At 41.4% G+C, this 24,770-nt stretch overlaps 1 protein-coding gene across 1 annotated transcript in view; it reads right to left on the bottom strand.

Annotated features, from left to right (window-relative positions):
• Golga5 (golgin A5) overlaps positions 1-22,011 on the bottom strand; it is a 30,949-nt gene extending 8,938 nt beyond the window's left edge. Inside the window, exons 1-9 of the mRNA XM_006990892.4 lie at positions 21,708-22,011; positions 18,521-19,088; positions 14,332-14,556; positions 12,464-12,683; positions 11,570-11,693; positions 8,994-9,197; positions 4,580-4,750; positions 2,599-2,727; positions 335-433 (exon numbers count right to left, since the gene is read on the bottom strand). Coding sequence (XP_006990954.1) covers positions 335-433; positions 2,599-2,727; positions 4,580-4,750; positions 8,994-9,197; positions 11,570-11,693; positions 12,464-12,683; positions 14,332-14,556; positions 18,521-19,058 — 1,710 coding nt within the window. The 5' untranslated portion in view covers positions 19,059-19,088; positions 21,708-22,011. The remainder of the gene's footprint in view (positions 1-334; positions 434-2,598; positions 2,728-4,579; positions 4,751-8,993; positions 9,198-11,569; positions 11,694-12,463; positions 12,684-14,331; positions 14,557-18,520; positions 19,089-21,707) is intronic.
• Between the last annotated feature and the right edge of the window lie 2,759 nt (positions 22,012-24,770).

The following is a 24,770-nucleotide window of genomic DNA, read 5'->3' as shown; positions in this document are numbered from 1 at the left end:
AAAAGTATCGTGACTTTATAGATGTCCTACCAATTGAGCTATAAAGATTAATCAGTGAATTTTTGTCAGGAAAAGAAACCACAGTTATGAATGTGATAATCAGCACTCCCACACTCAGGTCAGAAGTCGTGCAGGTTTGCAGACAAGTCTAATCTCAGATGAAGTAGCTACAAGATACGTCTACAGAAGGAAGCCATAGTGTACTGCAATGAAGATTCAAGTGGTGTGAGATGAAAAATCTTCAGCAGCTCAAACCTCACATCAAATTCTGAAGGAAATGGAGAGAAAAGACCTCACTGAAGTGACTCAGGACACCCACTTTCCTCATTCCTACCTGATTCCTTAGTTTCTGAATTTCTTCCTCTCGATCTTTAATTCTGCTCTGCAGTGTGTTCTTTGTTCTATGCAGATCTTCTTCCATGTAATGGAATTCCTGTGTAAGGCATGAATAAATTAATCTGAGTGTGCTCCATGCCACCTCCAGAGCCCCAAACCCACATTGACTCATACTGAGCACTCAGTTCACGTCACACTCACACAGAATGAACCAGACATGGATTTGGATAGGTTTGATGAAAAGTCAACACGTCAGCATGATGCTGTAACATTGGCTCTGAAATACATGCTAATAGGATAAATCATCAGGAAATACAATATATTCTTACCTTAGAGCAATGAGAAAGAATAGGCCACCATTTGTGAATATAAGATTTATTACAGAATATTACTGTTGATCATGATAAGAAACTGAAGAAGACATTTGCTATCTATGATAAAGATTGATGCTGTCAGTAATATAATGTTCATAAATGATTTTTAAAAATACAAAATAAGGGCCAGTAAGATGGCTCAGTGGGTACAAGGCTGATAACCCGGTAAAGATTTACTAGGAGTGTTACCAGATTTCTTCCATGTTCTAGTCTGTACAAATTTAAGACTAAAATTACTTAAATAAGGTACACATTTAATCCTAAAATTAAATACTTTACATCTGGCTGGGCTCTCTGACGAGTAAGTAGCCTAAAGCTACAGTCAGCTTATGTTCCTCTACTTCATCGTTTACAAATGGCATTTGAGAGAGGGTGCAGGGAAACATCTGCCATAATAAATGAAAATATCACCTATCAAGCATGAAACTGTTGCCCTTTAATACATAGCAGCTCCTTGAATAACCTAAAATGCAATTCTGAAAGGACAGCTAAGCTTATAATTATATTAACTAAGACAACCTGTAACAAACACACTTGCCTTGCAGGTCTCTGCTTGGTTTTTCTCTTAACATTAATTTTAAATACTATTTTCATAATAAGTCCTAATGAAAAACTCATTTAAAGAATTTAAATACACATAAAAAAGTAACGAGAATTTAAAATATACAAAATTATGCTGGGTGGTGGTGGTACATGCCTTTAATCCCAGCACTCGGGAGGCAGAGGCAGGCGGATCTCTGTGAATTCAAGGTCAGCCTAGGCTAAAAAGTGAGTTCCAGGACAGGCTCCAAAGCTACACAGAGAAACCCTGTCTCAAAAAACCAAAAGAAAAGTGGCTAATATGGCCCCAAGTGTTTCTAGAAGTAGCAGTAGCAGTTTCACAATTCTAGGAAAGTAGATGTTAACACTTGAATACAATGTTTCATGTTTTTACACACACTCTGACAGACAGATGGGATATAGACACAGGAAGTAGAAAGAATTCTGGGTTCTGAGCTGATGATGCTGGGTTTTATGCTCTAGCTCATTTTGCAGTATTGGGCAGTTATATCACCATCCTGTGCCCCATTTTCCATCTGTTAAGACAAAACAACAACAACAAAAACATGGGATAAAGTGATGCTCAGCAGTTAAGAGCACTTTATGCGAAATTATGAGGACTAGAGTTCAGCTCCCAGCATCCATGCAACAAGCCAGGAGTCCTGTAGCCCCCACTGAGTAGATGAGGGCAGAGACAGGAGGATCACTAGGGCTTGCTGGTTCCAGTTAAGCTGAGACAACAAGTGCTCAAAGGACTAGGTAGAAAGTGATGGAGAAGGACACTGACGTCCTCTTTTGGCATGTACACATGCAGTCACATACACCTGCACACATACCACAGAGATACATAAGACACACAAATAAATGAACAAACCTTTAAAAAACAAACAATACTGCAGTCAGCAAGAAGGCTCAGTTGGAAGGTGTGTGGTGGTGCATGCCTTTAATCCCAGCACTTGGGAGGCAGAGGCAGGAGCCCACCCCCCAACAAAAACAAAACAAAACAAAACAACAACAACAAAGGCTCAGTAGGTTAAGGCACTTATAGCTCAAGCCTGACAACCTGAGTTCAATCCCTCGACCCCATGCAAACGTGAAAGGAGAGAACCAACCCCACAAGCTGTCCTTTGACTTCCACAAGCAAGCAATAGCACATAGATGATAGCATGTATGTGCTATACTGACATATCATGCATATAAACAATTAAGAATAAACATAAAAAAAAAAAAAAAAACCAAAGTGGGTGAGACGGAAAAGCAAGAGGAATTGGTAAGCTCCTCCCTACCACTAACACTCAGGGTTAGGGTTAGGGTATAAGCTCTCTTGGGAGGAGTTCCCTCTCCTTACCTGTTTCATCCGGTCCAGCTCCGTCTCCAGCTCTTGTTTAGATGCTTTCTGCCTAGCTACCTGGTCTTGCAGATCTTGTAACTGTTCTCTTGATGATTCCGCTTCACTAACCTGCTGAGCCTCCATATCCTAAGAAGACCATGCACATGAAAGCAAAAACTAATGGTTCTGTTCAACACATACTGAACAACAATCACATGCTATGGACAGGGCTCAGCAGCTCCCAGAGGGATAAGGGGTCATGGGAATCAAATCAGGTATCTTCACTATGCAATTTGGCTAGGAGTGAGGGAATGACCAGGACACCACAGCTGCCTGGTCCACAAACCATCTAGCTTATGAGTGATCTGTAGTTTGCTAGGCCATTCATGCCTCCACTAAAAAGCTAAGACTTTTTCAAAGAGCTGAAGTATAATACCAAAAGAGACTTCACTACCTTAGTTTCACTGTAGGCTGTAGGTAATGTGCACACAGAGAAAATAACTACTGACATCACTGAGGTTAGTATGTGAGCTGCTCCCAGCTTTACTACTGTTACTCAATTTCCTATCTCCCCATATTTCTTACTCTCACTTTTTCAAACTCAAAAGGAAGGCAGGAGTGGTGGTACACACCTTTAATGCCAGCACTCGGGAGGCAGAGACAGGACAGCTCTGGCTGTCCTGGAACTTGTTCTGTAGAACAGACTGTGCTCAAACTTGGAGATCCACCTGCCTCTGCCTCCCAATGCTGGAATTAAAGGCATGAGTCACCACACCGGCTGTATATCTATTTTTTTTTTTTTTTTGGTTTTTTCGAGACAGGGTTTCTCTGTGTAGCTTTGCGCCTTTCCTGGAGCTCACTTGGTAGTCCAGGCTGGCCTCGAACTCACAGAGATCCGCCTGCCTCTGCCTCCCAAGTGCTGGGATTAAAGGCGTGCGCCACCACGCCCGGCTGTATATCTATTTTTTAATTAAAAGATTATTATGTTTATGAATGGTAGGGGGCATGCTTGCCACTGTGTGTATCTATAGGTCAGAGGACAAGGTGGAGTCAGCTCTTTCCTTCTATTTTTCTGTAGATTCTGGGGACCAAACTGGTTATCAAGCTTGCACAGCAAGGCTCTTTGTATGCTGAGCCAGCTTGCCAGCTCTAACATCTTTATTTGGCTAGACCTAACATAGATTTTGTAAATATCTTGAGCAGGGGAAGAAAATGGGTCAGTGTTATTTATGATGCTGGGGTGAAATGTTAAAACATGTTTTTATATTCTTACCCCAAAAGCACTGAACATATATGAGTAAATTTAGCATCTACACAATTTCCAACTAGATGCAATTAAATTCTTTGGAAAAAAAAAGACTAGAAGGTTCATTACCCTGCACTTAATCTCCAATCACCAGAGACCTTCTCGTATGTCAAAGATGCTATATTCATGTGGCCTAAATGGCCCAATTTACTGTTTTGTGCTAGGGGAACTGGACTGAGGGCTCCCACATGCTAGGTAAGCATGCTATTACTGAGTCATATCCCCAGATTGTTACTTTTAGATTAAACACAGCACTTATACACAAACTACAATTATAAGACTATGCATAAAAATATAATTAGTTTCTGAGTACATGTTAGTATCAGGAAACATTTCAGTTTTATAAAAAAAAAAAACCTAAACAAATTCGCTTTTCAGTAGCAGGATTTAAGATCCATACATTTAAAGATTCTTGTCTGTTTCCTGGTACAATTTAGGCTCTTAGGTACATGGCAGCATGTGATAAGTACGTCACCTGTGTTTGGTACCCCTTGGAGTTACAATCAGTCAACAGAAAAGACACCTACTGCTGTAGATTGCTGTAGATACATATCTATATGGTAACTAACATTCTAGCAGAACGAAACACATTGTTTCAATATGCCATCTTCCCCTAAAATACAGAATCATAACCTCTCAAACTGATGTAGCTGGGGTAAATGACTATTTGGGATGCTAAGCAGTGACTGTTACCTGTAGCTCAGATCTCAGCTGATGTATCTGGCCCATCAGCTTCTGGATCTCCTCCTTTTGCATCTCCTTCTCATGCCGAAGTTCTTCTAGCTCCATGCTGCTAGCAGTACTGCTATCTAGGCCTTCAAAACTGGAGCCTTCCTTTAAGCTGTTTATCAATTTTTCTTTAGACTGTTGTGAAACAGAGAGTATAATTAAGCAAAGATGATATTAGCTTATTGTTCTTTTTATATTTATTTTATATGTGTAAGTGTTTTGCCTGCAAGTATGTCCGTGTATCATATAAGGCCTGGTGACCACAGAAGTCAGAAGAGGGCATCAGATCCTCTGGAACTAGTATAGATTGTTGTAAGCCACCACCTGGGCACTGGGAACTGAATCCTCTCTAAGAGTAACAAGTGCTCTTAACTTCTGGGCCATCTATCGAGCCCCTAGCTTGTACTTTACTTCACTTTATACTGTGGTGCCGGAGACTGAGCCCAGGGCCACACACATGCTAAGCACACTTTTCACTAAGCATTATTCCCAGCTTGCTTATAAGTGTCATCTCACCACCAGACATTCATCCATAGAGGAAATCCACAGCTAATTAAAGCCATAGGGATAAAAATGCAAGAGATCCTGGCTGTACTGTCCTTGGATCTTTTGGGTTTTTTTTTTTTTTTTTTTTTTTTTTTTGAGACAGGGTTTCTCTGTGTTACAGCTCTGGCTGTTCTAGACCTTCACTTTGTAGACCAGGCTGCCCTTGAACTCACAGAGATCCGCCTGCCTCTGCCTCCTAAGTGCTGGGATTAAAGGCGTGTGCCACCGCCACCTGTCCTGTCCTTGGATCTTAGTCCCCATGAACATGTTATAGTTGCAAATGTTTCATAAGATTGACTTCCTATTTTCTTCTTATCCCAATCACACTCCACTCAACTAATGCTTAGGGAGCATCCAAGATGTATTTGGCACTGTACCAAAGACCTCTGTGAGATAAAGACCATGTCCTCTTTTGGAAAGCTCCTGCTGTCTCACAAACTAAACAGGAAATTAAAGGTACCCAGCAGAAGAATGCAAGAAACCCAAACAAGGGGAAATGGTCAGATTATTGCAGAGTTCTGAGGAGGAGAGAAGGTTTTGCTATTAGTCGGCATTTATACTGACACTGAAATACAGCAAGTTTTAAAACATACCGAGAAACACAAAAGCACTGTGTGAGACAGCTCAGAGTTTGGATCCTTTTGTAAGTGCTTCAGATGCCAGGCTAAACTTTCATTTATTTTTGTTTTGTTTGAAATGAAGTCCCACACTGTAGCCCAGGTTAGCCTTGAACTTGTGGCAATCCTTCTGCTTCAGCTTCCTAAGTGCTAGAGTAACAGGCAGGTGCCACCATATCTGGAGACAAATTTATTTTCATTTGACTTGATAGGCTAAATCAAATTACCAGACAGTGAACAGGAGAGTGCTGTCACCAAGATGCATTTTAGGAGGGTTGATCAAGAAGGAAGTATTGTACAGCAGGTGTCTAAATCATGGTCCATAGGTCAATCTGGTGGCCTGTTTCTGTATAGCTCAAAAGCTAACCATGTATTTCACATTTCAATACGATTGTAAGAAGTGAAAACAAAGAATATATGATTGTAACCATTTTAGTCCATAGAATATATAATATTTAGTATCTGGTCCTTTACAGAAAGATCTGTGGATCCCTGACATGAAGGATGAGGAGGAAGAAGAGATCTAAAAGACTTATGAAGATAACATATAAAGTGCCAGTTCTCAACCAGTAAGGATCGATTCTTTTACCCTGAATACAGAATGTTAAAGTTATTCTCCTTTCAAAAGAATTTTTCCTTTTAAGTGGCAGAACTATAGGTATTTCCATTTCTTTCTTCAAACTTTACTTTTCAAATTTGCTACATTGAACCTCACCATTCACATACTGCCTCCCACCCCAATCACAGGACTCTAACCTGGCAACTCTCCCATCTGCATCCAGCCTTTGGCCTTTCATTATGTTGCCAGTCAAGCTGTCACTATCCTTACATCCTCACTACCCCAAGCACACTGGATCTCCCCCTTCTGAGAAACCCAGAGATTTCACATGCCAAATCCAAGAACTCTACCTAGCCTTCATCACATCACAGAAGCTGCCTAACTGTCCATCACTGTCCTTGGGCACTCTACCCGGCCCAGCTTCTTCTGGTTCTCCAAACTTTGGCCATTTTCTTCTTAGGAGTTTTCTTTTTCTTTGCCCAATTTGTAAATGCTGATGTTTAGAATAGTCTAATAGTCCTAGGTCTCCTCTCAAGCTGCATATTATTCACAATTAATTTTCCCTACACCCTAACTGACACTATCTCCCACGGCTAACACCCATATCTTCTGCTGAGCTTCAGGCCTGAATTTCTAATTACCTTCCTGACACTTTCACATCATAGTCGTATCAGTTTTTCAACCTCATATAACTTGTCATAACCTCCCTCAACCCTAACATGTCATCATTCCTCTTTGTTCCTTTTAGAGGACGAGAAACAACATCCTTACATGCAAACAGAAACCCAGTCATCCCAGATTCCATCTGCCTTCTTTCCCTTCTCTCCAATTAAATTTCCAATTTAAATTTCTCAAATATCCTATCTTCTACCCAGTAGCTATCCCATTAGCCATCTTCACTTCCACAAACCTAGGTCAGGCCACTAACACTTCTTATAATCACCTGTTAGCATCCACTTGCCTCTGATCTCACCATCTCACTTATTCCTTCATTACATTTCTTGAGTACCAGGTATTGTTTCAGGATGCAACGATAAACAAGATGATGTCCAACTCTCACCTAAGTTCCTCACTGCTGCTACATTTCTTAATATCAAATCTTATAATGCTACTCAGTTTCTTTAGCACCTACAGGATAAAACCTGCAGGGGCCGTCACAGTCTGGTTCCAGCCCGTCACTGGGTTTTATCCCCATCACCTAATCTTGGGCACTAGCTTCCCAGGCACACTGTGTTCTCTCAGGACCCCTGCTTCTGGCACAGCTTTTTTTTTTTTTTTTTTTAATCTAAATCTTTACCCTTGTGGGAGCCTTCCTACTCATCCTTCAAGGTTCTCTTTATAGTGTCAGCTCAGTGCAGTGAACCCTGGCACCCCTGGCACATAAAGCATTTTTCTCTCCAAGTCCCACAGTACTGCATCAACGACTTTACTCTGTCAATTATTTATTTTGATTTTTTAAAATCTGCTAAGATGAATGTACCCTTAAATCAAAGAGTTTTTTTTTTTGTTTTTTTTTTTAAAAAAGAGTAAAGTTTTGTAAACAACTGTGTGGGTTCATGCTTTAGTGTCCAATGACAGTAATATTTACCAGAACAAAACAATGAAGAAGCTGGTTTGGGAGTTGAGACTCTCAACCTAAAGGGCAAGCAGCAAGAACCCAAGGTCAGGAAGTGAGGGTTAGAGACATGCTGGAAGTCTCAGGAGAGGACAGGCAGAAGCAGACTGAGCATACAGCAATGCAAGGCAGGAGAGAAGATTTAAGACAGGGCTTAAAGGGGCCTTTACTCTTTGGAGACTGGGAAGAAAACCCCAGAGAGCTGGAAACAAGGACAAGAGAGGACAAAGTAGGAGCCCAGGTGGTATGTGGCACAGAAGGCCGGATCTCCAAGAAGGTGGGAGGGTCACAGAGTGACTGTGTCATCCAAGTCAAAGTGCATGCAAATAGCAAAATATAACCCCAAATACATGTTCAGGTCATCCTAGAACTTTTTGAGAAGAAAATTAAGAAATGTAATGGATAGAAATGATATGATGGAGCAAAGGGAACAAGTTCTTAATAAATGAGGATAGTCTAGTCCTAACCATTCTTATGTATCTGATGTTGAGACAAAACAGGAGCCAGTTCAAAGAAGAAAAAATAAAAAATAAAAAAAAGGGCAAAACAAGAAACCAACTTATTTTTTCTTTGGAAGGGGTCCCAAAATCTAGTCCCCATTCTTCTGCTAAGTGACCACGTGCTTTTGTGAGCTAGGACACAGTAGCAGTAGTCACACACATGAGAACAGTGAGACGTATGAGAAGCAACAAAAATGAAGCAGGCAGATGGAACTCATGCGCAGACAGACAGACTACCCTAAATCAAACAAAAGCACACTTTTTCTCTCTGATGAGAAGTTGAAGGCTACATTGGTGACTGCAGTTTTTATAGGAACCACCAAAGGAGCATAACATAGGTGCTTAGCAACAACAGCGTCATCAGAGATGAAGGGAGCAAGCTGAAAATGTGAAGCAGGCAGTGGTAAGATCAAGAGAGTTTCTGCCCTTTTCATAGGAGTTTTCTAAGTGTAGCAGGACAATGCAGCCAGCACATCATCTCGAGTATTTTAGAGTGCTGGTGCCTCCCAGCAAGCATGTCAGGGTGTACACTTGTGCTTACCTGGAGGATCCTTGTAGCTTTCTGTTTGTAGTCAAGTAACTCCTGCTTAGAAGACTCCAAGCTCGACCTGTGTAGCTTGACTTGCTGCTGGAGCTCATCAACCTTCTTCTTCTCCTCAGAGTACTTTCTTTCTGCCATAGTAACTGCTTCTGCCAAATTCTGACGTTCCACTTCCATTTTATTAAGGCGTGCAGCAAACTCACTCTGTGGTAAATTTTACATTATACTTATTCTGTCATTTAGCTTGAAATATATTTACAACCATGCATTCAGAATCTTAAGGGATTTATAGCTCTAACCAACAATGACGTCCAAAAAAGAACAGCAATGCATTAAAGTCAACTAGGAGTTTGCTCAAGGTGCAACAAGGTCTTTTTTGGGCTTAGTGAACTGGAATTTCCAATTTTGGTGCTGAGGATCTGTTTTCTACGAAACACCCAGGTATGGTGTTGCACACCCAACTCCAGTACTTGGGAGGCAGAGGTAAGAGGATTGCCACAAATATAAACCAACCCTCAGCAAATCAGTGAAAGCCACCTTTTAGTTTAGTTTAGTTTGAGGCAGTCTCTCACTGAACCTGGAGCTTACCATGGCTAGACTGACTGGCCAGAGAGCTCCAGGAGTCTGTGTGTTTCCTCTGTTTACCCAGAAATGAAGTCACTGATTTGTGCCACCATGTCCACCTTTTTACATGAATCCAATCCTACGTCTTCGTGCTGGCATAGCACAAACTTTACTAAAGCATCACCCCAGCCTCACTTTATTCTTTTTTATGGCCTTAACAGGATTTCCTTATATGGACATACCATAACTTGTTTATCTCGGCATCAAGTAGCATTTTTATTTCCAGCTTTGCCCAGATATGAATACTTCTCTACACATAGTCAGCAAGTTTTATGTGAACACACATTTTTTAATCTCTTAGACAGATACCTAAAGTAGAACTGATAAACCAAATGAGAACTCTATGTCTCTATGTTTAGCTTCTTGAGGAATTGCCTGTTCTCAGAAAAACTTCTGAATATTTTTAGAACAACATACGTATGTGACTCTTGTTCATCTATAAATTTTAAGGAATCTAAATACAGACCAAATATCCCCAAAGATAGTTTCATTATCTGAGTGAATGAATTGCAATGTGCTGTAAGTGTAAATAAAGTACACTATGTTTTAAAAATTCAGAAAACAGAAGAGAACATAAAATATCTCACTAATATATATTTTTCTTTGAAATAAGGTTTCTCTGTGTAGTCTTAGCTGTCCTGGAACTTGCTCTATAGATTAGATGGGCCTCAAATTCAGAGATCCACCTGCTTCTGTCTCCGGAATGCTGGGATTAAAGGAGTGCGCCAACACCACTCAGCCTCTCACTAATATTTTTTTTAACATGAACTACATGTTGAAATGAGTTATTTACGCCTTATCCAAAGTTCCCCAGGCCCAGAAGTATTTCAGATTATAGAATATTTACAGATACAAAATAAGAGTTTGCAACCTTGACTGTCCATTGGATTCAACCTTGAATATTATAAAAACAAACCACTAAACTGGGCACTGTGGCAAATGCCCTGAATCCCAGCTTATGAGGCAGAGGCAGGTGGACCTCTGTGATTTTGAGGCTAGCCTGGTCTACATAGCAAGGTCCAGGACTTCTAGGGCTATGTAGTAAGACTCGATCTCTTTCTTTTCTTTTTCTTTCTTTCTTTTTTTTTTCTTTTCTTTCTTTTTCTTTTTTTTTTTTTTTTTTTTTGGTTTTTCGAGACAGGGTTTCTCTGTGTGGTTCTTGAGTCTGTCCAGGATCTCACTCTGTAGACCAGGCTGGCCTCGAACTCACAGAGATCTGCCTGGCTCTGCCTCCCGAGTGGTGGGATTAAAGGCGTACGCCACCACCACCCCACTCTATCTCAAAAACAAAGTAAAAACAAAAACAAAATAACCTTCCCCCACACTTAAAAAAAAAATAAATAAAACCTTCAGTAGATTCAGAGGTGACTTTTAAGTGTAAACAGGTCAAAGATTGGACTACACTTAAAAATTCCTTTAAAAGTAGAGCTATAAGCCAGCATGGTGGTGCACACCTTTAGTTCCAACTCTTGGGAGGCAGAGGCAGGCGGATCTCTGAATTTGAGGCCAGCTTAGTCTACAGAGCAAGTTCTTAGAACAGCCAGGGCTATACAAGGAAACCAAAACCAAAAGAGAGAGAGAGAGAGAGTAAAGATGTAAATAGTATGTATAATTTTCTCTTGAAATAAATGAATCAGGTTAAACTAGAACTAGACAAGATTAAATAAAAACAAGATACTCCAAGATAAAATAAGATACCCCATTCACTGAAATGGCAATGGTTGTTACAACCAAATTCAATGACAGATACACAGCTCTGATGAACATAAACCATTTTAATTTTCTCTCATACATAAAATTAACTTAGCAAGGGTTAAGATAATTTTTTTTTTTTAAATATCTAGGCTTCTATTCAACAAGATGCCTGGTAGAATTCTGCTGAAGAATGAATGTGCTATAAAGTGCAGAGGCAACCCTCTCTGCCTGAATACCAAGAGAAGGTCCCTTCTGACCTGCATTTGTTTGTAGCTCTCTTGCTCTCTCTTCAGAGTGGCATCCGCTTCATGTAGCCTCTCCTGAAGAGTTTGCAGAGCTTGATTCTGTAGGCTACTGCCTTCATTGTGATCCTGCATTATTCTAAAAGAAAATGCATCACATGAAAGAACACATTGCCACAGGGAGCAAGCAACCAGGTACCATAATTCCTAGAGCATCTATGAATTAGTCAAAGAAAAAAGATGGTCTAAGACATTCTTTTTTTTCCCCCCTCGGAGCTGAGGACTGAACCCAGGGCCTTGCCTCTACCACTGAGCTAAATCCCCAACCCAACATTCTTTTTTTTTAAATTATTTATTTATTTATTGGTATTTTGCTTGCATGTACATCTATATGAGAATGTCAGATCACCTGGAACTGTAGTTACAGACAGTTGTGAGCTGCCATGTGGGTGTTGGGAATTGAACCTGGGTCCTCTGCTCTTAACCTTTGAAGCCATCTCACTTGCCTCAACCTAAGATGTTCTTTTTTTTTTTTTTCCCCAGAGCTGAGGACCGAACCCAGGGCCTTGTGATTGCTAGGCAAGTGCTCTACCACTGAGCTAAATTCCCAACTCCTAAGATGTTCTTAACAGAATATTTTTATATTTTTAGGCTAAATATAAGTACATACCATATACTAAATAAAGAATGGCACTATGCTTTTTAAATACTCTTAAATTTACAATTTTCTAACTATGTATCTCAAGGGTCAAAAGAATGAATCCATTTTAATCACTCACATTTCCAACATTATAAAATTTTCCCTTTTAAATTTCTAAAAAAGCTGATTCTTCATAAGCTGTAAACACTACACTATTACCAAACGTGTACACTCTAGCTTGCCTTTTCTTTATCAGCAGAACTACCTACCGTGACTTTTCACTCTGTAAGGCTTCCAGTGCTTCTGTGCGGGAACTCAGCATCTGGTCAGCCTCCTGCAGTCGCACTTTGAGGACAGCCAGCTGGGAATCCTTGGCAGCCACTGCTTCAGTAAGGTCATCGACTTGGGCTCGTAGCTCCCGAGTTATCCGATCACTCTTGGAATGGTCAACGTTCCATTTTTCAACTCTTGCTCTTGCCTTATTTAATTCTAGAAAAAAAAAATGAAATTTCTCTACTCAAGCAAAACAGAACACATCTTTTCATGATATGCATAGTGAGATATGTAGTCTGCCACCAAAAACAATTTTAAAAGTACTGAAACAAACTTCACAGGGTTTCATGAAAGATTAGTTTCAAAACATTTCATGGCTCCATTAGTCTGAGCAAATCAAAGGTTTTTTTGGGTTTTTTTCCCTTTTTAATAATCTTATTCTGGCCCTCTGGCCTTCTTTCATGCCTAAATAAAACTTCCCACTGTTTCATCACACTGATCTCACTGGCCCTAGGAACCAGGGTAGACATTTCCTATCCGTTTTCATCTCTCCTCAGCCACAGCCATAGTATTCACACCCTCTCTGTCACGAAATTACAGATACATTATTTCTTTTCTTTCTTTTTTCCCCCCAAGACAGAGTTTCTCTGTGTAGGCCTGGCTGTCCTGGAACTTACTCTGTAGACCAGGATGGTCTTGAACTCAGTGATCCACCTGCCTCTGCCTCGTGAGTGCTGGGATTATAGGCATGCGCCACCACCACCTGGCTTATTATTTCTTTTTTGAAAAGATTATTTTTATGTGTAGTTTTTGTCTACATGTATGTATGTGCACCACATGCATGGCCAGTGCACCTGAAAATCGGAAGAGGACACTGGATCCCTAGAACTGGAGTTACAGATGGTTGTGACCTTCCCTATCGGTTCTGGGAATAGAACTCATCCTCTGGAAGAGCAGCCAGTGCTCTCCAGTCCCAATTGTTTCTTTTTGAATCATTTCCGAAGTATTAGAGGATTATCTACTTGTCATGTCACTGCACGGTTCTGGAGGGCACTAGTCACACAGAATTCCATGTGTATTTATGGTCCCTGGGGTGGCAACACTGTGACCCTGCCTACAAGTGTCTAGCACTTAACCCCAACTTTGGATCATGAAATAGTTCTCCTTAAAGCTCAGAATAAATAAATCAAATAATCAGATATTATTAATATCTGGTTTCTACTGGTTCTTAATTAGTAATTTATATATGTAAACCTAGTATTCATTGGGCTGAAACAGAAAGACTGCTATATGCTTGACATTAGCCTAGGCTATAGTATAAGACTCTGTCCTCCCATTTTTTTTTTTTTTTTTTTAATTTAGTGGTTTCTTAAGAATCTGAACTAGGGGCTGGAGAGATGGCTCAGTGGTTAAGAATACTGGCTGTGAGCCGGGCGGTGGTGGCGCAAGCCTTTAATCCCAGCACTCGGGAGGCAGAGCCAGGCGGATCTCTGTGAGTTCGAGGCCAGCCTGGTCTCCAAAGCAAGTTCCAGGAAAGGCGCAAAGCTACACCAAGAAACCCTGTCTCGAAAAACAAAAAAAAACAAAAAAACAAAACAAAACAAAAGAATACTGGCTGCTTTTCCAGAGGTCCTGAGTTCAATTCCCAGCAACCATATGGTAGCTCACAACCACCTGTAATGAAATCTTGTGCCTTCTTCTGGCCTGCAGGCATACATGCAGGCAGAATACTATATGCATAATAAATAAATCTATTAAAAAAAATCTTAAAAAAAAAAAAAAAAGAATCTGAACTAGCCAAAATTTAGGTTCTAAATTTCTGAGGAAAAAAACCTTTCACAAGCCCCATCTAATTAAGGCCTACCTTCTTGAGTTTCCTTGGATCTCTGAAGTAATGAGGCCATTTCCTGATTTAGAGACTGGACTTCATTCCTGAGCAGCTGATTCTCCAGTCGGAGGTTAGACAGCTCGTGTGAGTTGCTGCCGTCACCAGGTGGCAGACTGTGCTCCGTGCTGGTGGCATTTGATGCCGTGCTTTCCTTTGAGGATTCCTGGTGGCCTTCAGGCATAGACTCAGAACTATTTCCTTCTGTAAAACAAGAACACACTTGGGTATAATAGCACTGTCACTGTAAGCAGCTGTCACTTGCTTTTGGAATGCCTCTTGGTGAGTTAGTCACTATAGTTAGGATTGCTGTGGGATGTCTTTTGTATGCTGTACATTACAGAGGAACTTTGGATGACTGTCCAGGCAGGCAGCTGTCTCTGTCATTCTAGATTTTTAGAAATCACTTACAACGCATTTCCTATTTACTTAGGTAATATTATATCCTCCTGGGGTCTTTGATGCAATTGAAGACTAGATAGTTATAATTTTCCTTGGTTATGATAAAAGATAAATTAGATATGAAACTTTAGACTCATAAATATAGTATAGATGATAGAATATTTTCTTTAATTTTCCCAAATACAAATAGACTAGATATTGTACCTGTAATTCTTGCTTGATACTGTTTTGTTATATGTAATTTTACTATGTTAAAGTTAAAACTTTCCTTTTTGATTAGACAGAAAAGGGGGAGTGCTATGGGATGTCTTTCTTATGCTGTGAATGTGTTGCTCTGATTGGCTAATAAATAAAGCCATTTGGCCTATGGCAAGGCAGCTTAGAGGCAGGCAGGAAATACAAACAGATAGACAGAAGAAAGGAGAGGAGAGGAGAGACGCCAGCCTGCCGCCCAAGGAACAACACACCAGCAGATCGGTAAGCCACAGAACACATGGCAAGACAAGGATTAATAGAAATGGGTTAATTTAAGTTATAAGAGCTAGCTATCAAGAAGCCTGCCATAGGCCATGCAATTGGTAATTATTATAAGTCTCTGTGTGTTTACTTGGGTCTGAGTGGCTGCAGGACTGGGCAGAACACAGGAAAACTTCCAGCTACATAGGATTCCATAAAAATACCATTAATTCTCAACAGATACTCTCCAATGAAAATCTAGTCTCACAAATGGAGTCTACAGACCTTCAAGGACCCTCCAAGTCTGGACACAATAAAAGAAAAGGGACAAAATATAAAAACAGTTCTGGGAAGAAGAAAGCCAGAGATAATTTAAACACTGGATTTCCTTATTTCTGAAATGGTTTTGAAAAAAGGGGGTGCTGGGTAGTGGTGGCGCATGCCTTTAATCCCAGCACTTGGGAGGCAGAGGCAGGTGGATCTCTGTGAGTTCGAGGCCAACCTGGTCTACAGAGTGAGATCCAGGATAGGCACCAAAACTACACAGAGAAACCCTGTCTCGAAAAACAAACAAAAAAAAAAAAACCAAAAAAAAAAAAAAGAAAGAAAGGAAGAAAGAAAGGAAGAAAGAAAGAAAGAAAGAAAGAAAGAAAGAAAGAAAGAAAGAAAGAAAGAAAGAAAGAAGAGGGTACAAGTATCAACACTGAGAAGGCACCACAGAACAGCTGTGGGTTCAAGGCAATAAGACTAATACAACAGGTCACAGTAATATATTATAACCAAACTGAAATCTAAAATGTCTTACCAAAAGATGAGTTCAATTCATCTTGTTTTTAATTAACTTTTATTTGTTTATTTAATTTTTAAATTTGTTTTTTGTTTTGTTTTTCAAGACAAGATTTTTCTGTATAGCCCTGGCTGTCCTGGAATTACTTTGTAAACCAGGCTGGCCTCAAACTCACAGAGATCCACCTACCTCTGCCTTCTAAGTGCTGGGATTAAAGGCATATACTACCACCACTCAGCTTACTTTTGTATTTTTAATGTGTATAAATATTTGCCTGTTTGTATTTGTACACCTTGTAAATGCCCTGTGTCTATGTAGGCCAGAAGAAGAGTATTGGATTCCCTGGAATTGGAGTTACAGACAGTTGTGAGCCATCATGTGGGTGCTATGAATCAAACCATGTCCTCTAAGAGCAGCCAGTGCTCTAAACCACTGAGCCATTTCTCCAGCCCCACATTTAACTTATTTTTTAAATAAGACAGAAGGGGACTCTTCACAAGGTTAGATAACAAGTTATAACAAGGTGAAATCCTCAGAGTCTTTGGCAACTGCACAAATGCAAACTGAAAACACAAGAAGCCAGGTGTGGTGGTACACACTGTAATCCCACCTCTTGGGAGGCTGAGGCAGAAGGATCACCATAAAATGAGGCTAACCAGCAGAGCGGTGGTGGTACACCCCATTAATCCCAGCACTCAGGAGGCAGAAGCAGGTGGATCTCTGTGAGTTTGAGGCCAACCTGGTCTACAGAGTGACTTCAAGAACAGACAGGGATACACAGAGAAACCCTGTCTTGAAAAACAAAAACAAAAAATATTGAGGCTGACCTATGAGATTAAGGACAACCTGGGCTAAACTAGTTCTCAAAACCAATATCCCAGTAAGATCCAGGCTCATGGCACATGTATCCCGGAACTAAGGAGGATGAGGTGGGACGGTTACAGGCTCTAGATCTTGTCTCAAAATATCAATGAATAAAGAAGTAAAGAAAGAAAGACTTTTCCCCAAAAATTTGACTACAGGCTCAACAGGAAGAGGCTCTTGCTGCCAAACCTGATAACCTGAGTTAAATCCCCAGAACCTTCATAGGAGAGAACCCATGTAGGAGAAACAAATCCCTCAAACTGTCCTTTATCACTCCATGCTTCTGTGACACACATGCACCCACACACCTCCAGAAAATAAACATATCTATTATTAAATATTGACAGCTCCTCATTAGGTCCAAAAAATGTGTTAAAGATCTAAAAGTCTAATTTACAAATTTAATGCAAGGATTTAGATATGTATACACACACACACATACACATACACACACACACACATACAAAACTTAACTGAAACTCACGGACTGTTTTATCTGATTTCAATGTTATCAAGTTAAAAATCATGAAAGTAGGAAAATTTCACATTTGTAACTAAGGGAAACTTTTAAGTAACTCAAAGTCAAAAGAAAAATCATAATTAAATTTAGAATGTATTTACCACTTACACATAAGTTTTAAAAATCTACATCTGTTAGTCAATAAATAAACTGTAAAACAAAGACTGTAGGGTGGCCTATAGATAAAAATTATATTAAGATCTCAATTCTTCTCTGGAGTCTCAAAGACACCTTTTTTTCTTTTCTGAGACAGGGTTTGTCTGTGTAGTCCTGGCTGTCCTGGAATTCATTATAGTTAGGTTATCCTTGAATTCAGTGATCCACATGCCTCTGCCTCCCAAGTACTAGTATTAAAGGCATGTGCCACTACACCTGGCTTACAAATCTTTAAAAATATGATACAAACAGGAAATCAAAATACTGACTCAGTATTAAAAGATTACTAATTCTATTTTTCTTTTTTGTAGTACTAAGATTGAATACCAAGGCTTCCTGCATCCTAAGCAAGCGCTGCACTATTTAACTTCATACACAGACTTTTATTATTAGTTTTTATTTTTAGACAGCATCTCACTGAATTGTCCAGGCTGGCCTTTAATTTATCCTGTATCCTAGGCAGGCCCTGAACTTCTTATACTCCTGCCTCAGGCTCTCAGGTAACTAGGATAATAGGCCTACATACTAGGCCTGGCCAGCAACTATAAAATTTTAAGGTGATAAATGTATGTTAGTGTTTTTTAGAGTAACAAAGAGAGATGCTTCATAGGGGGAAAAAAAGATGTAACATCTATCATAAAAAAAAGAATGGGAAACAGGAAGGTATAAACAGAATACGAGCAAAATTGCTAGGGATGCAGCCTGGTGGTAGAATGGATGTCTAATGTATGCAAGGCTGAGTTCAGTTATGGGTATGGGAAAGGTCAACAGACAACATTCAAAAATCCCTATTCTAACATAGCATTGACTAATGTAGACAACGTTGTCACCCTTGTTTACACCACACATTGGCAAAGATCCTTCTCTTATACCTGTGAGGACAGTTCCTGTAATAGTGGGTGAGGAATACTATGCAAACATTCTAACTTAGGATGATACATCCAATCTGCTTAATTCTGCAAGAAACAGGACTGACAAACTACCAGGACTTTGGCTCCCAGGATTTTCTTCAGTGGCCTTGATGGTGGTTACGCTGGTGTTCACAGAACTGACACTTGAGGACTGAGAGCTTGGAAAGACTGGTACTTTGCCCTTCTCTTTCTTGATTTCCACTCTCCCAGTGGGCTCCTTCTGGGAACTGTTAAGAAAATCAAACAGCAGCTCATCATCAGGCTCTGACTTTTTCCTTCGAACAAACTGCGATGAAGGCCTAGGGACAGATGCATGTTCATTGGGATGGGAGGCCTCCCCGGCTGTCCTGGATCCGACTTTCACATTTGCTGTGCCAGCTATGACAGTGGCTTTTTGTCGGATGTTATCAGCAGCTGAGGAAATATAGTTAGCTTTAGGTCCAGTCTGGTATGGTGAATCTGTGTTTTGCTGGTGCAGTTCAGGGTAGTCAGTATTTTTGCTATAAAAGATGTTGCTGGTATTCTCCTTTCTGAGAGCTGTGGCAGCCCCTTGATCAACTCGGTTTAAAAGATCTTCTGCCCTTCCAGCAAGATCAGCAAACCAAGACATGATGGTAGCAGGATAATCCTACTGATGAACCTGTTAAAAAGGATAGGATATGATCAGTGTATCATCCGGAAAGAGTCTTGGGTTAAAATCCTAACCTGCCTCTTACTAGTCAGGCAACCTTGAACAGATTACTAACAGAAGCTGAGAAACCCTATCTTGAAATGTCGGAGTAAGTATACTTCCTTATAGAATGTTTTTGTAAATGTTCTGTGATGGATTTGTGCTGTGCTGCCTAAACTACCATGAACAAACCATCTTCCTATCCGAACTCCCAAGTAGTTGGGGCTACAGGGACTTATCACCATACCTAGCCCAGAATGGTTATAAGATCAAACAATAGGGGGAAACACTTTTTGAGATACATAAAGAAACTTTTTGAGATGGCATAAAGAATCCCCTCTAGTAACTTCCACTATCATTACAACTACTACTATTTTCCTTATTTCAATGAAAGGCAAACCTTAACAGAGCAAAAACATATGTTAGAGACTACAATGCATTCCCAAAAATCCATATACTGAACTCCAAACCTAGAGACCTCCGAATGTGACTTTATGGAGACAGGGTCTTTAAAAATATAATTTAAAGTAAACTGATGTCTGTGTTAGAAGAAATGTAGACACAAAGAGTCATAAGGAGAGACAAGGTGAAAACAAGCGAGAAGACAGTCATATGTAAGCCAGAACAGAATCTTCAGAAATCAGCCTCAGGCAAGAATACTGGGCAGGTAAAAGCCCTTTCCCTGAAGCTTGACAATCTAAATTCAATCCATGGAACCCACAGGGGAAGGAGACAGGGGACTCAAGAAAGCTGTCGTCTGGCTACATACATGCTCACAACTGCAAGTGCACACACAACTAATAAGTAAATATATACAAATCAATACCTTCATCTCGGACTTAGACCACTGAGAAAAATCAACTTCTACTGTCTAATCCATCCAGCCTATGACACTTTTTCATGGATGCCCTAGCAAATTCAGACAGGATTCAAATAGCAAAGGACGTGCTCTGCAAAATTTCACTACAGCCGAATAAAAACCGTTCTCTGAAATTTGTTTCAGAGGGCTGAACTTGGGGGGGGGGGGACGACAAAAAACAAACAAACAAAAAAAAACCCCTCCTGATTATCACAAAAGCTGTTACTGTTAAAGTGAAGCACTCCCATGATTTATGGATGTACATATAGGTCTCAAGTAAAATTTTAATAATCTAAATACTTAGTACCTACCATGTGCATGTTAAGCTGAGTCCAAATTATTTTTAAATGACTGTATAAAAGATCTATCCTGCCGGGCGGTGGTGGCGCACGCCTTTAATCCCAGCACTCGGGAGGCAGAGCCAGGCGGATCTCTGTGAGTTCGAGGCCAGCCTGGGCTACCAAGTGAGTCCCATGAAAGGCGCAAAGCTACACAGAGAAACCCTGTCTCGAAAAACCCAAAAAAAAAAAAAAAAAAAAAAAAAAGATCTATCCTACCAACACATTTGAACACTTATAGGTGCCATGTAAGTCAAGGCAATGAAGGAATTAACCTTCATGCTATAGAAGAAAGTCAACATTCTTTGGCCCGGAACTGTTATGTAGCTAACTCTTGGGCTTTCTTCACTAAACTAGCATCAGAATTATCTTTCCTTCCATCGAAGCCAGGTCTTTGATTTCTGTGTGCACGCCCTTCTTTTGCCTTACAGTGCTTCAGGTCATTATAACTGTTGTTTTTAAAACATCTGTCTCTCCCCCTTAGGGGAAGGGGAGTGGGTGGAGAAACACAGTGTCTGTTTTGCTCACTAATGAATTCCCAGAATCTAGCCTACACAGGCACTCCTAGAAACATCACTGAAGCAGTTCATCTTTACATGCCAAGTGTTGTGCAAACAGTATCACGAATTACTTTCTCAACTACATTATGTGGCAAATTGCAATGTCCTTTAAAAAACAAACATGGATATGGTTTTAAAAGATCCCAGAGCTTAGATGGCACCTCAGACATTGAAATCTAAGTCAACCCAGTGTCAAGCCCACCTTTTAATCCCTTCCTCTCTGTATCTAACCTCGTCAATGAGTTCACTGTTTAGACACATTCTTTAGGAAACCCATTAGGTGTGTATTTCAGTTTATGAGAAATGAAATGAAAACGGAAGGTGACATGCATTCTGACTTATAAAACTCCACAAAAGCGTAAGTAAAATTTAGTAATGAGATGGAGAAAACTGACTCTAATAAAAATGCCTAAAACAACGTATTAATTAATGTTTTGCCTCCCATCTGAAAGTTTATGGGGCTTTTAAAACACTACCAGGGACCTTCGCATGGATTAGAGACACTGAGCTGGGGCCTGGGCTCTTGTCTCAGTGAGACTCCAAGAGGGGATTTCGGTGGTGCAAAGCCACCTGAAAGGTCAGATGTCACACAGAGGCGGTGTCAGGGGTCAGCGGCCAGGCCCGGCAGTCTGACGGACCCCGGGTGGCGAGGACACACCCCCACGGCGCCCCCACAGCAAGTTAGAGACGGGGGTGGAGGGCAGTCAGCCTCGGTGGCCGGAGCCCACGGGGCTGTGGCCCTGAGCGAAGACGAGCGCGACGGCACTCGGGAAAGGCAGAGACCGGGTCCCACAGGCCAAGCCGTCCCGCCCGCGGCCTGGTCGCGCCTCACCTGAGGACGCCGAGCCACAACGCCACGGCCTCGTCGCCCACCCGGGCCGCCTCAGCAGCGGGCTGCTCCCGGACCTGCCGGCTACCTCTTCCGGGAGACGTGGAAGGGCGGCGAGGACCTCAAAACAGAGTGGCCGCCCAGCTGCCTGAGCGGCGGGGAGCCGAGCGCCGCCCGCCGCCTAACAGGCCACTCAGGCGGCGGCGCCGGCGTCCGCGGGGCCCTAGCGCCTGGCCACGCCCCGCTTCCGTCGCTGGCCGAACCCGGCGCCGCGCCAGCGTGCGTGTGACGCAACCACCGCCCGCACGCGGCCGGCACAACATTGCGGGTCACGCCCACTATGGGGGCGTGGTCCGTGGCGGGCTACGTGATGACGGGGGCGGGGGGGGCGGTCTGAAGTGGGCGGGACGTAAGCATCTGGTGAGCTCGCACAGGTCTCTAAACTCCTCCTCCCTCTGGAACCCAAAAGTTTTGTAGGATTCCGAAGCAGAGGATGGGAATACAGAAAACATGATCCCTGGGCCTGTGAGATGGTTCAGTATATAAACAGGCAGCCTGATGGCCTGAGTTCCATCCACATAGTGGAAAGAGACTTGCACACAACACATGCACATATTAATTAAGAATATGATTTTAGCTGGGCAGTGGTGGCGCACGCCTTTAATCCCACCACTCAGGAGGCAGAGCCAGGCGGATCTCTGTAAATTCGAGGCCAGCCTGGTCTATAGAGTGAGTTCCAGGACAGCCAAGGCTGTTACATAGAGAAACCTTGTCTCGCCAATATATATATATATAAAATAATATATAATATTAATATATTAAAATAATATATATATTAAAGAAAACCTGATTACTGATTTCATGGCGCTTGCTTTTAAGTGACAGAGGCAGATATTACCTAAACCAATGAATGAACAATAATTTCAGAGCATTACAAAGGTTGTAAATCAAGAAAAGCAGGGAGAAGTGACCAGAGGCAGGAAAATAAATCAGGCTGTCAGAGTCCCTTGAAGAAGAGATAACTTGAGCTGGGATCTAAACGACAGAGTAAAAGGCTTTTCATTCAATGGTACTATAGCTATGTTCTGCGTACAGTTCACAGACTTTGAAATCGTTGTTCAATAATAAAATCTGTGTTCAATAATTCACTAAATGCTATATCTACTAGGTGAACAGGACAAGGCTAATTTGACCCTAATGAAAGCCGACACTATATTCTCAAGTGTGTGCACTTGGGCACTGAGGAAACTAAGACTCAGAGATATTAATCTATCCAAGATTGCCTGTCCTAAAAGGGGGGGTCCGTCTCACTCCAAAGTCTGTGCTCCTAGACTCCCACATTAAATATTGGGAATAATTGCAAACCATTTTCTTCCTATCAAGTCAGTTTAGCCCAGTCCAGTGAAGAGCAGCAGAAGCAGATAATTGCTGTATCTATGATTTAAATGGAGAACCATTTTCAGAATCTTTGAGCTGCTTCATTCAATTTCCACAGCACTTTAGGAATGTACTGTTCCTATTGTGTGGCAGGTGCTATTGCAGCTCTCAACTAGTAAGCTGCTCTTCCTGTTAAGGGTTCTTTATCATCTGTGGTTGCCAGGTGACTGCAACACATCCCAGGATGGAGATGCTGTTTCCAGCTCCGCTGATGCTGATTTGATCATATGACCCACCTTTTGCTGGTGGAATGTATACAAGCCTGTCTTCTGCCTCACCTAAACTTAAACTTTCAGCGTCAGTGATGTATTTCCTCCAGCTCTTTTTCCTCATGTAAGAGAGAGTTTATGTCCCAGCTGGGACTGTTTTGTCAGCCTGGGTCCTGAAAGGAAGAATGGAGCATTAAAACAGCCCATATCTAACATGTCACTCAATTAGAAATGGACCTTTGCAGTTATGAGCTAGTGAGATTTAGGATTGGCCTTTCTACAGCCTTACCTAACAAAACCTAATACATTACCCTATCTTACAGATGAAGGCATAAGATACTCTAAGATATAGTTACTTGGCCATGTTTCTTACTTTTCTATTGCTGTGAAGAGACACCATGACAAAGAAACTTATAAAGTAAAACATTTAATTTGGGGACCCATAGTTTCAAAGGGTTAGAGTCTATGACCATCAAGGCACAGAGCATATGGAGGCAGGCAGACAGGCATGGCTCTGATCCAGTAGCTAAGAACTTCTATCCTGATCTGGAAGTTGGAGGGAGAGATAGAGAGAAGGAGAGAGAGAGAGAGAGAGAGAGAGAGAGAGAGAGAGAGAGAGAGAGAGAGAGAGGAATGGAATGGGCTTTTGAAACCTAAAAGCCCACCCCCAGTGACACACCTCCTCCAATAAGGCTACATCTCATAATTCTTCCTTCTCAGACAGTTCCACCAGATAAGGACCAAGTATTCAAAAATATATGAGCCAATGGGACCCATTCCCATTCAACCCAACCATACCATGTTACAGTTGAGATTTAAATCCAGGTTAATGTGACCCCAGAAATGGTTAAAGCTAACCACTGAAAGGTGAAAATGAAAAAAGTTGGGACAGAACCAAATCTTCCTTATCAAAAATATTGGCAGTGGCTGGGTGGTGGTGGTGGTGCACATCTTTAATCCCAGACCTTGAGAGGCAGACACAGGCAGATCTCTATGAGTTACAGGCCAGCCTGGTCTACAGACTGAGTTCTAGGACAGCCCAGGTGACACAGTAAAACCCTGTCTTGAAAAATAAATAAAAAAATTGTGTGTGTGTGTGTGTGTGTGTGTGTGTGTGTGTGTATGTGCGTGCTCAGTGGACAGGCTGCCAAAAAATATGTCAAGGACTGGGGGCTATAGCTCAATTGATAGTGTGCTTGAATTATAGGCATGAAGCATGAAGCTCTGAGTTGGGTCCCTAGCCCTGCGTAAATTGGGCCTGGTAGTGCATGCCTATAATCCTAACACTTGAAAGATGGAGGAAAGAGGATCAGAAATTCATATTCTTTTCCTCTGCCTTCAAGGCCAGGTCATCCTGTCTCTGATATGTGTCAGGTCCAAAGGAAGCTCCATTTCCCCAAATTCTGGTGGTTAGGCAAAA

Source organism: Peromyscus maniculatus, chromosome 14, assembly GCF_049852395.1.
Source record: "Peromyscus maniculatus bairdii isolate BWxNUB_F1_BW_parent chromosome 14, HU_Pman_BW_mat_3.1, whole genome shotgun sequence".
NCBI lineage: Eukaryota > Metazoa > Chordata > Mammalia > Rodentia > Cricetidae > Peromyscus > Peromyscus maniculatus.
Note: the sequence above shows the minus strand (reverse complement) of the source record. Positions and strands in the feature narration are given on the sequence as shown.